Genomic DNA, 15902 nt, shown 5'->3' on the forward strand with positions numbered 1-15902 from the left:
GCTTAGACGCGGCATAGCTTTTCTGGAATACCTCCAGTATACCCGGAAAGAGCTGCAGAGTAGATGTAGCCTAGGTCTTCCACATCTTAGGTGACTTTCCCAGTCATCAGACTCTTAGCTATTCTAGGCTGCTTTTTCTCTCTCTCATTTAGACCAGACATTCCACTTTGGACTTGGGAAACCAATTCTTCACAAAAGTGTCATTGAAACTGACACATTCCCTAGGAAAGTTTCAGTTTTGGTAAAATGATATGCTCTGGCTGAAAATCATTTTGTTAAATATTTCCTGACCAGCTCTCCTTGTGATTGTTCAGTATACAGCCCCTTTAAATTTAAGTATTCAAGCCAGCACAGGTTAGTGGCTAGTTCTTTGATCTGGCTTGGCTTGTAGTTCAAGTCACTTGCTTCAATTGCTGGTAGAGTTGCATGTATGGCTAGTAGAGGGACCATAATGAATTATTCTGTAGGAATTCCTCTACCTCATGCATTAATAGAAAGCAATATTCTCTTACCCAGTGATGTGCTGATGAGAAGTATAAAACAGAAGAGAAATAAAATGAGTTGCTGTTGAATACATGATGGAGGGGTGTGAAGGAAGGAATAAGCCCTTTAAAAATATTATAGCATTACAAATATATATCCAATGCTAAAAAACTATTTTTGTTTGTTTCTCTGTATGTTAAAAACAGCCAGGCTTTTTATGCCTAGTTTTATCACTCTGCAAATTATTATAGGCAAGTCATAACCCCTGAAAATATGAGGTTTTAAAAACATTGACTCAGCTTTTACTGCAGCACCATAAACATCACTGCTATGATGCTCTAATATTTACTGTGTCTGAGATACACTTAAAAGCACAGAAGTTGTGCTTAGAGCTCAGTGCCGCCTTCTGAAATGACAAAACGTTTAGCTAGTATCTTTTTCCTCTTATTCAGAGCTAATGAAGCAATAACTGCAAAAGGAACATGCAAGGCAATAACTACTTCTCATTATGCTGATTGACCCCAAAGCCATGAGCAGCTGTGATAGTTTTGCTACATAGGATTTTTTTTTCCTGTGGCATATACTGTACCGGCTGTCCCAAGATGAGGTTGTAAGTGCTCAAGAACTACTGATTTTTTAGTGGAAGCTGATTTTTTTAAATTGTTACTTGATTTTAAATCAAAATATAAAAAAGCGATGTAGCTGAGTTAGCAATCAAGTAATTCATCTAAGCACAGATTAGTTAATCCACTCAGGAAGACACTATGGTGACATGAAAATCAGATAACGTTTCTGCTTTGAGACATTATTACATGACAAATCAGTGCTCTGAAATGCAGACCTCTTGCTCTCATATCTTGAAAGAATTTGCTGTGATTGTTAACAAGAGGGCTTACCTGGCTTGAAGGAGTATTTTCATTTTTGAGTTTCTTACAAACATCCCAGAAACTCTGTTACATGTGAGAATTACTGTACAGTGGATTTTTACTAGTCTGATTTGGCTGTTGCTAGGCAACACAAGATAGCAAATGGCTTATATGTAATCTTTATGTAAAGGTATGTAGTCTTGATGTAAATTTACATGTAATGGATAGATTTGGGGAAAACTAAAGAACTCAGAAATAAAAGTTGAAACTCACAAAACCTTTGTTAGCTTAAAAGGAGTCGGAAAAAAATTGGAATAGAACCAAATGTGACGCATTCTGTTTGATTTTCTTTTCCTTCTGGCTAAAGATCTTTGTGTTTTAAAAACAGGCTTTTGTGTCAAACTACAAGTTGCTTTAAATATATCTGGGGGGGGGGGAGGTGTTGACAGTAATATACTACCTTCTGATTCGTTAAGCTTCCTTTCAAGTGAGAGCTTTGTTCTTCCTAAGAAGCTCAAATCAGTTGTGCAACATGCTGTTACCATCTGAAAATGCTGAGTAATGCCAGAGCCTTTTCTTGTGGCTGATGCAAACCTGGAGAATTTGCATCATCATTCAGCAGGACTAACTTAGTATGACAGGAGCTTAAATACAAGTCCATGCGGAAGCTGAGCTGGTTTCCAATGAGAGAGCAGCACCAGCTAACAACGTGAAAGGACAGGTGTTACTAAGTAGTATTTATACAGCAGGGAATTTTAAAATACACCTTCAGAGTGTTATACCTGGGTGCAGCAGCAGCTTGAAAAGTAACAAAAAGGAGAAAGAGTGAAAGCAATTAGAAAGAGAGCACAAAGATCCAGGAAGAAACCTTGGGTGCTAGCTAGAAACTTTTTTATTTTGTTTTTAATTGTGTTGGTGGCATTATAGCATGTTCAGGAAACCTGCTCTCTCCACAGTCTCTAATGGAAGCTATTTGCAGGGGCAATCTATTGGCAGGTTGCCCTCTCTGGACAGTAAAAAGCCATCCCAGGAAGAAAAAGTGGTGCTGAAGAAGAAAGTAACTTTTTTAAGAGGGGTTTCCATTATAATTGGCACTATCATTGGAGCAGGAATCTTCATCTCTCCCAAAGGGATACTAAAGAACACAGGCAGTGTGGGAATGTCCTTGATTGTCTGGACAGTGTGTGGTGTCCTTTCCATGTTTGGTAAGTTGGTGAAAGTTTATAATTGATCCTGGGGGGCAGCTGGTGAATTTTTCCCCCTGCTATTGAATATCACAGACCAATCTGATATATGAGGACCAATAAGGCTACAGATATGGTTTGTTACTTAATAGTGTCTGTAAATGGCATATAGAACTGCGCATTCAGTCTTATATCTTTACAAGCAATGTGAGACAATACCCTGTTGTACCTTTTTATAACTATTATAAGATGAAATAATGTTTCTTTCAGTAACGGGAGAAGGAACAATCCTTTGTTTTATTTATGACTTTTTGTTCCAGCCGTAACGGCCAGTTTACAACATTCTTGCAAGGTGCTGGCAGTTGGGGATGTGGGCCAGTCAGTCTGAACACCTGTGAAATGTATAGATAGCTTGATCCAGTACCCCACTGACTAGAGTAAGCTCTGAATTGAATAATTCCTGCTGGATAAATTTTTTATTAGCAAGCAAGTGAGTAAGTGAGAAAGAACTTAGTTATTCTTTTTTCACTTTATTCGCCAACTCACGATATCTCTATGGAAAAACATGTCACAAAAAGTTATGGACCTTTGCAGTTAACACATACTGAGGGGTTTTGATTACTGCCATTTTTTCTGGCAGACTCCTTGTTTCCTGGCAGGTGGTCTTGATGGCAATTACTGAGTAAAACAGGGCTTAAGCCCTGTAAATGTGATCCTGTGTAAACTCTCTGTGGACTTAAGAGGCATCATCTGTTAAGAAGGAACATTAAGGCCCTAAACATAGATGAATAAAAGATCAATTTTGAACAGAAACTGAACTATTTTTTTTATGCCAATGCACCAAAAATGGTAGAACTTTGGAGTTTCCACCTTAGACTGAAACCCTCTTCCAAAATTGAAGTGAAAGCTGATACATAACTTGGAATCTAGTTATGAGACGTTGGCCTTTAGATTAAATTTAAATATAGAACTTGCCTCAACATAGCACTATATAATTTAATTTAGTTATGCATTTTATGAGCTAGACATTAAAATGTAGTAAATTATGGAGACTTCTCCTACACTATATATTGTGGTAAAATCTTATGGAAAGATCACCTGTTTAATCAGTAAAGGTGTCTGTGAAACATGTATGGCAACAATACAGTAGTTACCTCAAAGCGATTGTGTATTGCATCTGTCCAGATGTGCTTGGCAAGAAAAGAAAAATCTGTCAATTGGTTTCTTAAATGTGACTGTAAATAGATTATCAGGTACCCTAAATAATCTGAAAAAAAGTTTACCAAATGAGATATGCCTAGTAGTTGTCATTAAAACATATGCTTGAATGCACTGCTGTTAGAAAAAGAACAGAGCAGAAGCTCTTTAAATTACAAATCCATCTCTGAAATTGTATATAATGTGGCATTTTTTTTTGCATTGCAATAGCTATATCAGATGTATGCATGTCACCACATCACACTGGACATTTAAGGTACTATATATATTGTTCTTTTTCACATTAATTAATTAGGAAACACATAATTGATAACTCCATATGTACTACTACTCATAATACTATGTACCATATCACTTTACCATTGGTTCCCAAAGGCTTCTTAAATACTGTGTGCACACTAATGGACAGGTTGACTGTATTTGTTAATGCTGATAAATCTCTCATTGACTGATGCTGTCCATACATGGAACTGAGAATCTGTTGGCTTTTCAAATGTGTGAAGGCCTATTAAACATGCCAACAGATATAAAGAATGGAGGGATGGCACATGGCTAAGGATATTTAGTGCAAGTTGTTGTTTGCTCCATAAAGGCTGAGAATGCATATTGTGCATGTGGCAGCCTCTGGGAGCTTTCTGGGGGTTGTCATGGTGTTGTAGATTTCTCTTACAGTCCCTTCACAGTGGACCAAATCACTTTTTTTGAGGGAGCAGACCTCCTAAAATAATAACAAAACACTGGTTTTCTTTTTATTTCAACCTGTATAAATACATCGAAGAATGAAGGATTCCTCTTACTAGGGAAATGTGAAGTCAGCTGTTCTTTTAAGGAAATATAGAAGCTTCCCAGAGCGAGGAAGAAATGCAGTAACATGCAAGCAGTGAACAACCTGATTTTGGGGGTGGGTTGCTAGGCTTTGTAAACAACACATTTACCATCCAATAGCATGAAGTCCTGACTACACGTTTCCTGACATTGCTCCATCTACATGCCTCAGCACTAGTAAACAGTGTCTAGGCCCTTGTAATCTCAGCAGAGACTGAATCAATGGTATTTCCTAGTCACTGGAATTGGGGTACATCTACATTTCAAGCTGTGATGGGATTCACAGCTCAAGAGGGTGTAGCTAGATTGCTGTAAACAGGATGGAATCACAGCAGAATGAGTGTTTGAAAGGGCTCGTTATCAAAGGATTCATTGCCCCTCCCTCTGCTCATGCTCCCATATTCTAGTTTTAGCTTGATGAGACCTAGGACGGTATGTCTCCTTGAGGTGGGAATCACACCTTGCGCTCCAAGTGCGGACATGCCTTCGTCATTGTTTGTGGGATAGCCAGACAGGTAAAAATGTTGTGTCATGCTAACTTATCTGTTCACTAGAGCTGGTTGAGTAATAAGAAACTGTAGTTACAAATTGTCTATACAGTGGGTTACAGAAAAACATCATTGCATAAATTACACACAAATAGCTGGCCACTTACAGGGCTAACTGAACTAATGAAAAATGTATTTATGAAACCTTATTTGAAGAAATATGTTGAAATTTGTCAGAAAAAAATACTCCATAAATTACACACTATTGTTTAGTCTGTTCCTAATACTAAAGTATCACAAATTTTTAAAATAAATATTATTGGTTATGTCACGTGATACATTATTTCAATTTTAAATACATTTCCATAGGTGCGCTGTGCTATGCTGAGTTGGGAACATGTATCAAGAAATCTGGTGGCCATTACACTTATATCCTGGAGGCATTTGGGCCATTACTGGCTTTTGTTAGAGTCTGGGTGGAACTGCTTATAATACGGTAAGCTTGTTGAGGGTTCTATTTACTTTCTCTGTGCACTGCCAATGCAGTTTCAAATACAAAGGGAAAACTCAGATACCAGGGGATAGAAATAATCAAATGGATTTTGATCTTCCAGCTATGTTCTTTTAATATTTCTGCTTCAGGACACTTATTGGTTCTATTTCATTTGCCAGTGCTGATGATTTGGCTTCAAGATATTTTTAAGAAAAATTATTTAAAATGAACTGGTTTTCATAAAAAATTCTGCTGCTTGATTTCAATTCTTCTGCAAAGCCTACATAGCTCACTCATGTCAGTACGAGTGGTGATACCCAAATATTATATTTAAAAATACTCTAAAGGATTAACCCAGGGGTGGGCAATAAGCTGGATATGACTCACCAGGGTTAGCTCCTGGTGGGCTGCCACTGCTTTATTTACATGAATCTTCATAGGTAAGGGCACTTGCAGCTCCTGATGGCTGTGGAGTGCCGTTCCCAGCCAATGGGAGCTTGGAGAAGTGACATGGACCGGGACATCACTTCCCAAAGCCTCCATTGGCTGGGAATGGTGATCCGCAGCCAAAGGGAGCTGTAAGCATCTGCACCTGCAGATGCTCAGGTAAATAAAGTTATCACCTACCACTGGACTAAACTTGCCACCTTGAATATTCTAAATAGAAAGGCGGGGTAAAATATGTAAATAAAATAAAATTAAAATAAATAAAATAAACTTTTAATCATCTAGTATGTCATGTGTTGGCTGCCTATTTATCTAGTAAACTTTGTGGGACTGAACACTAGCTTGGCATAATTGAGGAGGAAGGCAAAGGAGGCTCTAAATTATCTTTTTACCTGCCTCAGTAGAGGCAGGCATTGTCTTCTAAGGTATGTCTCTACTGCAGTGTAACCCAGAGTTAATGGAATTTTAGTTAGCAGAACTTGGGTTTGTTAACCTAGGGGTTGAGTATCTACACACATTTGTAACCTCAAGTTAGGAATTGTTGAACCCTGGGTTTGAGCATCTAAACTGCATTTTGCAAACCTGAGTCAAATTACTCTTCCAAAACATGGCTGCTCTAGCCCTTTGGTCATGGTGCAGTTTTGGGAAAACCTGACTGTTCACCAAACTTAACAGTCTAGAGGACAAAAGAAGTTGGGCCATAAAAGTGTGGGATACTTTTGATGGACTCCTACACTGCAAAGCAACAGGGCTTGAACTCTGGGTCTTGGTTTGACTCAGGCTTGGACCCTTCATCCTCGTGGGGTCCTGACTCTGGGTCCAAGTCTGGGGTCAACATTATTAGTAGAGTAGACATATCCTTAGAGGATGGTGATGGCTTGCCAGAGCACCATGTGCTCTGTCCATGCCCCCACATTTTCTTGTCTGTGGAGGTGTGGGAAATTTGGAGCTGGCTATGTCAGCTTTATACCACTCGGGTATTATTCTAAAACAGGAGAATTTCCAGCTGTCCATGTAAAGTAGCTTTAAGTCCCTGGATACTTAACTTGGGCCAAGAATCTGTGTTATTGTGTTGCTCTGTGACTTATGCAATGACTGTATACACTGTTGAACCCTTAAAGAATAATACATCTCTTTATATCAAACCAAGATCTGCATTTTTAATGGATATCAATTGTCATATTCAAAATGATTATAGAAGTCCTTTCAAATCTATTTGAACTAGTTCTGTGGGAAGTTCTTGTTCTCTATATAGTTATGACAATTCATCTACATAAAATAAACACAGGTCATTTCAAATCTTCCTAGACTTAATAAGACTCACTTCCTCTCAAGCAGCATGCTAATCACAGTGCACATGCTTTAGCTGATCTCGCTGCAGTACTTACACAAGCATTAGGCAAGGATCCAAATTCTAGTACCCAATGAGTTGGTTAAAAGCAGTAATAATGCTAAGTCACTCTGAATTCAAAGTTTATTTAAAATGTGTCAATTTCCTGATGATGTCATGAGAACATTCATTATCGTCACAGCCTGTCCCACACCCAAATAAATATAAACTCTGCGTGAGAATAAAGTCAAGGCTTCCTTGAATCAATAATTCTGAGAAATAACTCTGGGGGCCATTTGTTATGACTTGCAGTTATCAGAACCACATTGCTGAAATTCTGTCTAGAATTTTATTTCTGACTCCGACAGCTGTGAACAAAGCGGTTATTGTTGTAAAAAGAACTAGTCCTCCAAAATGTATCTGTGTTCTTTTCTGACTGAAGTCACTCCTTAGATACACACACACATTCCTCAGCTGTGCCTTTTTTCCTCTGCCAGACTGCAGGATTATGAAAACTATGGACTAGTGAGCAGCCACAATCCAGAATAAAACATTTCACAAGCTCTTTCTCTAATGAGTGCATTCAGGGACATTCCTCTCTCCTCCCCTTCTCCACTCCCCCCCCCCCACCCCCGAAACGATGTCAGTTGTGTATTATAAAACCATGTCAGGCAAAAAAAAAACCTTCTTTAGTCACAAGTCAGGGAAACCATGCTAGCAAGACCCAAGATGTTTAAACACATTGCTAACATGGCTTAAACCATATGTTAGACAATGGCATAGTTCAAGTAAATGCTGCACTGATTCAGAGCTATAGTATGTGCTGTTGGTACTTTTCCTGCTTCTCTCTGTACATGGTTACTATTCCTTCCTTGCAAAGGGTAAATTCTCTTTCTGCCTATTACTGAAAGCAGAAAAAAAAAGCATAAGGTGCTTGTACTCTGCCAACTTTTCTTCACCTTTGCAGGGCAATGCAAAGTGTATTGTTGCTTTGACCCTCTGATTTCTTAATTGTGGATTGCAGCTATTAGCACAATCTCCAGAAAAATGAGAGCATGTAAGTGCTCAAGTCACAGTATTTATTGCAGGCACAGTTTAGGAGAAGTCGGGATGTAAAAATAATAGTGGTGCAGCTAATCATCACTATCTCTTTAAGAGAAGGTCTTTGTAAAAAGATTAGATAAGGTTCTGAAGAGAGCACTGGAATTCAAGAAGGAAGTTGTCTGTGTGGCTACTCAAAAGATCTGGTCTGACGGCTGATCTATAGTAATACAAACAACCTGATGCAAACTGCAATATGCTGGGATGCTTGTTTCTCCTCTTGCTTATTTCTGTAAATTAGAGGTAACTAGTTGAAGTTTAATATATGTGGGTACATCTACACAGAAGTGTTATCTTGGAATAACTGGTGTTATTTTGAAATAACAAAATGCATGTCTATACAGCAAGTCATTATTTTGAAATAATGTCGAGATGGGGGACTTCTTACTCCAACACCTGTAACCCTCATTTTACGAGGAGAAAAGGAAATCAAATGAGGTGTTTTCCTTTGAATTCCTGCTGTGTGGACAGCTCCAAAAGCCGAACAAAGCTATTTCAACTTCAGCTACACAGTTGACATAGCTGAAGTTGTGTAGCTTCATTCAGCTTGTGCCCTGCTGTGCAGACATCCCCATAATAGTGACAAGTAAATGAGAAGAGAAATAGGACCTAGTGTTTGCTAAGCCATTAACTGCCCCCTCCTCCCTGCCCAGGGCTAGTGTGGGAGGGGTAAGTATTTGTAATAGCATCCCTCCTTTATCTAACTCAGAAACTAAATAGGTTTTTTAGTTTCTGAGATTCTATAATAGTTTTGCCATTTGCTTGCTTAAAGTCTCACTCAACACAATCTGTGATATTGTGGATACATCACACATTAAGAAAATATTTTTCTTTTCAGAAATCCCTTGTGGAATTTACCAGACAATAATAACCTCTCAATAAAATTTTTAAATTGTCTCATCAAATTTTATTGCAGGGATATTAGCTGTTACCATTCTTTACAATGTATAAATTCCATAAACAGAGAGTAAAAGTCTGTCTGAATTCTAGAGATTTTTAGGGCAATTTCAACATGTTCCTGCTTAATTTTTATTGGTTTCACCATTTGTTTAGTTTTTAAAACTTTTCAATAAAGATACTCTGGTAGGGATTGTTGAACAAGTTTAATATAAAATATCGTAAACTTTCATCATCTATCCTCAGGACTGTGCCAAACCTTTAATGAATGTTGACTGAAAAGTAAACTTAACTTTTTTCTTTTGTTTGAATTTGCAAGCACTTTTTGTACTTCCTGATTTTGACCACAAGAGGAAGTAGAAATACTATATCATTAATCTGAACAGGCTGGGCCATACTCGAGGGAAATCAGATGAAATGTATCCCTGGCCTTTAGCTCCTTATTGTTTGTAACGTGGTGATGGAAGCACAAATAGCCATCTTAGAAGGTAGAAATAATATTTCCGGAAACAATTATTGGAACTCCACTCTGTAGGGAACCATGACTACATCCAACCTAGAATAACAGGGCAAACTGATGTCAATACCTAGGTTAATACTAAGGCCTCATGTTAACTTTCTCCTGGTTTTAAAAAAGTGAAGGAGGCATATTCCTTATTAATATATTCTTGTATATATTGATGTGAGCTATCTTCTGCTCTTGAAATCAAATCACTTGTCTCTGTAATATGGACTTTCTTTCTGCGCATTTCATTCTGCAGTAAGTACTCCTTCACTTTCTTTGAGGAATATTCTCCAGTAATGTAAGGGACCCGAATCTTTTGACCAGGAAAGGAAGCAAAACTGATTCACAGAAGCCTATTTACAATTACAATTTAGTGACACAGTTAAATATTCCCAATTAAATATTCTAGAACTTGAGTAGAAGTGTTGGATATTTTCACGGTGCTTATCTGAATAAAGCAGAACCTCTGAACTTTGTTGAAAAGCCCTTGTGAAGAATGAGATGCATACAAACATTGCACTTCTATCCACATAAACGTCTATAATGTTGGATTTAAATACCAGTTATATCTGGTACCTGATCCTATTTGACTTAAAGGGAATGAATAAAGGACTTTGTTGATAAATCCCCAATGTGTTTCATTTCTGATTATGCTACAACCAGTTAAGTCATAAGTCAGTCCATGCTGATAAAAGTGATGATGACAATTCAATAGTACCTGTGCAAAACATAAATGATTACGTATTCCTGAGAACTTCCACTATGTTCAGACACTCTGGTTTTACACAGTTCTAAAAGGACACATTGCAGTTAATTTGATAATGAAGATGATAAAGTAGCTGATCCTCTGTGAAAGTTGTTTATCTGCTGTTGTAGATTAACTATAATTTTTTTATTCTTTCTTTCTGTCTACTGTAGCCCTGCTGCGACAGCAGTGATATCCTTGGCATTTGGACGCTATATTTTGGAACCATTTTTTATCCAATGTGAAATTCCAGACCTAGCAATTAAGCTTATAACAGCTGTTGGCATCAGTAAGTATTAAATTTAAGTTTTGGGGGATGGGTAAAGGTGATGTTAAAGTAGAAAATAAGTCATGCATTGAATAGATAGTCCCTTGATATGAACCATTACAGAATTACTGCATGTCCTAGGATTGATCTTTCTGTTTCTTCTGTTGGAACTGTTTCACTTTGTATAAATTAAATATTAATCACATGCAGTGTTATTGTAGTCACAGTGGTCACAGGATATTAGAGGGACAACAGGGAAAAGGTAATAGTTTTATTGGACCAACTACTGTTGGTGAGCAAGATAAGATTTCGAGCTCACGCAGAGCTCTTTTTTGTTTTTTTGTTTGGCCTAGGTATATGGGAGATGCAGGTTCAAATCCTAGGTAAGTGCCCTAACCACCAGGCCATAGAGTCAGTCTCTATCTGTCCCACTGAATATTTAAGTAATTACACCAGCGGTGGGCAATAATTTCTGATGGGGGGTCACTCCAAGATGTTGGAAAGTGGATGAGAGCTGAACTCTTCCATGATAATAATGGAGGAGATGCGGGATCTGGGATGGAGGTTGGGTGCAGGGGGGAGCTTGGGGTAAGGGACTGGGGTATGGGAGGGAGACTGGAGACTCCAGTTTCCCTCCCACACCTCAGTCCCTTACCGGGAGGGAGTTTGGGTGAAGGAGGTAGTTGTGACCTAGGGCAGGGGACTGGAGTGCAGGGGTTTGGGATGTGACCTAAGGTAGAAGAGGATTGTGATCTGGGACAGGAGATTGGGGTGCCAGATCTGGGAGGGGTATGGGTGCAGGAGGGAGATAGAGGGTTTGGGTATGTTGATTGCAGGGGGCAGGGAGGGGCTGGAGTGCCAGGGGCAAGCTGTGACCAGCAGACTTACCAGCCAGCAGCCAAACCACCCTGCCTGCCTGCCTGCCAAGCTAAGGCTTGAAGAGCTTAAAACGTTTCCTAGCCAGCCAGCCTGCCTCCTTGCCTGGCCATGTGCTTTAGTGAATAACTGAGCCGAGGAGAGAGGGCATGGTTCTTCTTGGCTGGCTGTTGTTCTGGGTAGAAACCAACCAATGGGATTGTGCTGGGAGCCAGGGCGGCTCCTGAAACTTCCTTCCTTCCCTCTAGTTTTGAAACAGAAAGGAAGCCCGGCAGCTGCATATCTGCACAGCAAGAGGGGCTGCAGAGCAAGCAGGGGAGCCTGCCTGGGGCTCGCTGATGCCTCTGCAAGCTGGATCTGGTGGCTTGGCAGGCCAGATCTGGCCCGTGAGCCATATTTTGCTGAGGCCTGAATTACATAAAATGGAGCATCTCCAAGGGGAAATTGAGTGAGCTCCACCCCAAAATACCCAGTAGCCTGAGAGTCAGGGCAGGGCAGGGACTTGAAGCCACAACAGAGTTTTCTGGGGGAGGGTCTCTCAAAGATCATTTTTCATGGTGAAAAAGTTTGGGACTAAATTGAAGCTTTTCAATATGGAACAGGACATTTTTTAAAATCTCAAAGTTTTCTGGGGAGAGGAAAAGGATTTCCTGCCCAGGTCTAGCTTGTATTTCAGTAAGCTATGAGCTTAGCCATCTCCTATCAGAGTATGTTTGGAGTTCAGCGCAGATATAACACTGACACCCGCAATAGAAACAGCCCCTTCTAGTCTTTTTATTCCACCTTGTTATTCAACTGGCATATAGGTACCACCTATGTTCGCGTGCTCACTACTGATGGAATGAGAATGGCAGTGTTTTTAATTTGGGCAGCAAATATATTAGAAACAACATAAAAGGGATGAAAAAGGAGTGAAGACAAAACAGTCTAAGTCACACAGGAAGAAAGTTTTGTTTTGTGTAAGTAATTACAGCCAATGACTTTCTCTTATTTAGGGAGATAGATTCGGGTTGACCTTGAACTTCCAATCTCAGGTGTAAAGAAACAAGTTATTTGTAGAAGTTCTTTTCCTCCAGGAGTATTTTAAAAAAATCAATATGTGACCACATTTCTTTCTATTTTAATTATGCGGAAGCCATATGAGTAATTGAATTAAGAGCTTGAGTTTTTGAGGTTAATTAGTTTTTTTTATAGTTACATCTGCCTAAAGTATTTCAGGAAAAGATAAGAGTAAAGCAGATGTTCAAGAACTTCAAGGTCACTGAGACAGAAGGAACATTATGGGGTGACTTCATTAAAGTGTTTTGTTAAGGGCATGTAACTCACAAAAAGTGAACAATTTAAACTAGTATTTTTATTACTTTTAATTTAATTGAAAATCTCTGTGATAAGCCAGGATTTCACAAAATAATTAAGCAAAGAAGCAATGTGGCAGGAGGGAGGAGTTATCCTGAAATAATGATGCCCTGAGGGGAATTTGGAGTCAACAGCAAATTGTTGCTATGGTGACTGAAAGAGAGTTTTGCAGAGCAGGTAGGATCAGTTACTGTCTCACTGAAACTAGAGATTCCTGTAGAAAGTCTTGTAAATGTGACCAACAAGATGTCAAGGGAAATGCTGTTGTTTGGAGTTTAGTGTTTATTTTTCTGTAACAATGTAGCATTTTGCTTATTGTATCAGATTAATGCACATATACTCAGGGATCTGAAAGTCTGACTGTTACTCTTATACGGACATAATTATCTAAAGTATTTAATGATTAGTAGTAGTAGCATGGCTGTATACAAAGTCACCTGTCCAGATCAGAGACTATTTCTATTCAAGGGTTTGATATAATCTAAGTCAAGCTGCAAGTTAGCTACCCTATCTCTTGTCCTACTTATCCACTTCTCTGTCACTTTTCTCCATTGGCTACCATGGCTGATTATGCAGAGTGATAAGACTGTTCTTTATAGATCTCTGGCTCACCCAGGTTATCTTTAGCACTTGATATGGGAATAAAATATTTGGAAGCATGATTGCACTGTGCATTTTGGTATTAAGGGAGATTTTGTTCTGTAGGCTTACCGCCTTACCCTTTGATCTTCTCCCTGTGCTAGATTTACCAGATAAAAAGGGTTGGGCTGGATTAGTATTTGGATGGGAAGATTCCCAGAAAAATTCACAGTCATGTTAATGATTCAGATGGTGATATTTAGAGTGGCATTAAAACTGTGTCCTATATTGTGTTAGGGGGCACCATGCTGCTGCAGTTGCCATATTTCAGATAAGAGCTAAAACTGAGCTCCTGGACAGTGTCCCTCATTACTTAATTATTTATTATTTTATAGCACTGTAGAACATGTTAGATACAAAATTCCCTCCCCTTCCCCCGGCAATCATACCAAACCATAGCAATTTAGGGCAGACTGAATGCATATGGCTTGTATCTACACCAAGTAGCGCCATCTACTGCCCACAATTGCCTGGCCTCCATGCCCAGAGCCAGCCTGAGGATTTTAGTGAGGGTTTGTGAGAGAATTCTTTGTGACTACACCCGAAGCTTAAATGATTCATTATACATAAAAATGCTTGTATGGAGGATAATCTTCAGATTCTTCCCTCTGCCCCAGGCTCTGGCTACAGAAGAGGAACCTAGCTGCTTCTTCCTTTCAAACTTAACAATCATTTGATGTCAGTTTGTGCTTTCCAAGTTGATCTTTGCAAGGCAGAGGGCTAAAAACATACTTTTTTTTCTTAAATGAAAGCTGAGCATCGCCTTCACATTTGCAATTTCTCCAAATCCCTTCACTACAGAGTTTGCAGGGCCAAACGGCCTATATTTCATGTAATTTCAACTCTAGGACAGAGAGAGTGAATGCTATTTACACACAGAGCATAGCAGTGTTTGAGTGTGTAAATATGCATTCTTGGGGTTAAATTAATTATATAAGTATATTGAATTGTGTTATTACTGTGTAACCTGAGCATATATACACTATAAACTGAGCCAGTTCTATTCACTTTATTTGTGCTCCACATCAAATGAGAAGGTAAACAGGTTTCAACTGTACGAAGCTATCATCTGAGAATGGATCAGCTGTTCATGTATGATTTAAGAGGTTTTAACTTGTTCATGTGTAGTTGAGGGCTACCCTGAGTATTTGGCTCACATTTCCTTTGTCTTTGATTTCTGCTCCAGGATCAAATAATCCAAATATAAACTCCTTCCTAAACACAAGCCATATTGTTCTGGGAAAGAATGGTGAGCACAGCTGTGTGGAACTACCAAGATTTCCTGAAAACAAACAAACAAAAAAACCTGACACTTTTTTGTTCGTGATCAGTTCATGATGGGGTGTCTCTATAAGGCGCTGGCATCCTGTGAACCTCCATGCCACAATTCATAGTCATTATGGCAAATGACAGTAGGATCTAAGGGTGTGTCTAGACTACCTAGTTTTGTCGACAAAAGTGGACTTTTGTCGACAAAACTATACCAGCGTCTACACTACCACTGAGTTCTGTTGACATAACGTCGACAGAACTCAGCAGTTTTGTCGACGCTGGTATACCTCATTTTACGAGGCATAACACCTTCTGTCGACAGAACTCTGTCGACAGAAGGTGTTATTGCCTGTAACATTGCGTCCAGACTACGGAGTTCTGTCGACAAAGCAGCTTGCTTTGTCGACAGAACTCAATGTGTCTGGACGCTCTTTGTCGACGGAAGTTTTGTCGACAGTATCTGTCGACAAAACTTCCGTCGACAAAACGCGGTAGTCTAGATGTAACCTAGGTGTGGATGCAAACCACTCGGATGCTACCTAGGGACTCTTGATCTGGTACACAGCTCCTAGCTTGATAATTGGCACCGTTGTTATAGCCTCTTCCATATCCTGCTCAGGTCTTCCCCCATAGCTTCTATTTACCGCTATCTGCTCCCTCCTCTAAAATCACATGGCCATTATAAGCCACAAGTGCAAATACTGCAGGTAGACACACTTGTCCTAGCTTTGCTAGACCTTGTGTGCTAAACATGACAGTGTGGACATTGGACAGAAGGTTGGGCTAGTCAAAGAACTTAAGACTCAGGGGTCAGGTGGATATGGGTGGTCCCAATTCCCTCCTGGCCTCAGTGACCCACTGCCAGTCTTCATCTAGCCCCTACCACTAGGGAAAACTGCAGCCTGAATT

General features: G+C 39.4%; 1 protein-coding gene across 1 annotated transcript in view; it reads left to right on the forward strand.

Annotated features, from left to right (window-relative positions):
* Positions 1-1854: 1854 nt before the first annotated feature.
* SLC7A11 (solute carrier family 7 member 11) overlaps positions 1855-15902 on the forward strand; it is an 87322-nt gene continuing 73274 nt past the window's right edge. Inside the window, exons 1-3 of the mRNA XM_006124420.4 lie at positions 1855-2554; positions 5434-5560; positions 10756-10871. Of these exons, the coding sequence (XP_006124482.1) occupies positions 2278-2554; positions 5434-5560; positions 10756-10871 (520 nt within the window). The 5' untranslated portion in view covers positions 1855-2277. The remainder of the gene's footprint in view (positions 2555-5433; positions 5561-10755; positions 10872-15902) is intronic.

This window comes from Pelodiscus sinensis, chromosome 5, assembly GCF_049634645.1.
Source record: "Pelodiscus sinensis isolate JC-2024 chromosome 5, ASM4963464v1, whole genome shotgun sequence".
Lineage (NCBI taxonomy): Eukaryota > Metazoa > Chordata > Testudines > Trionychidae > Pelodiscus > Pelodiscus sinensis.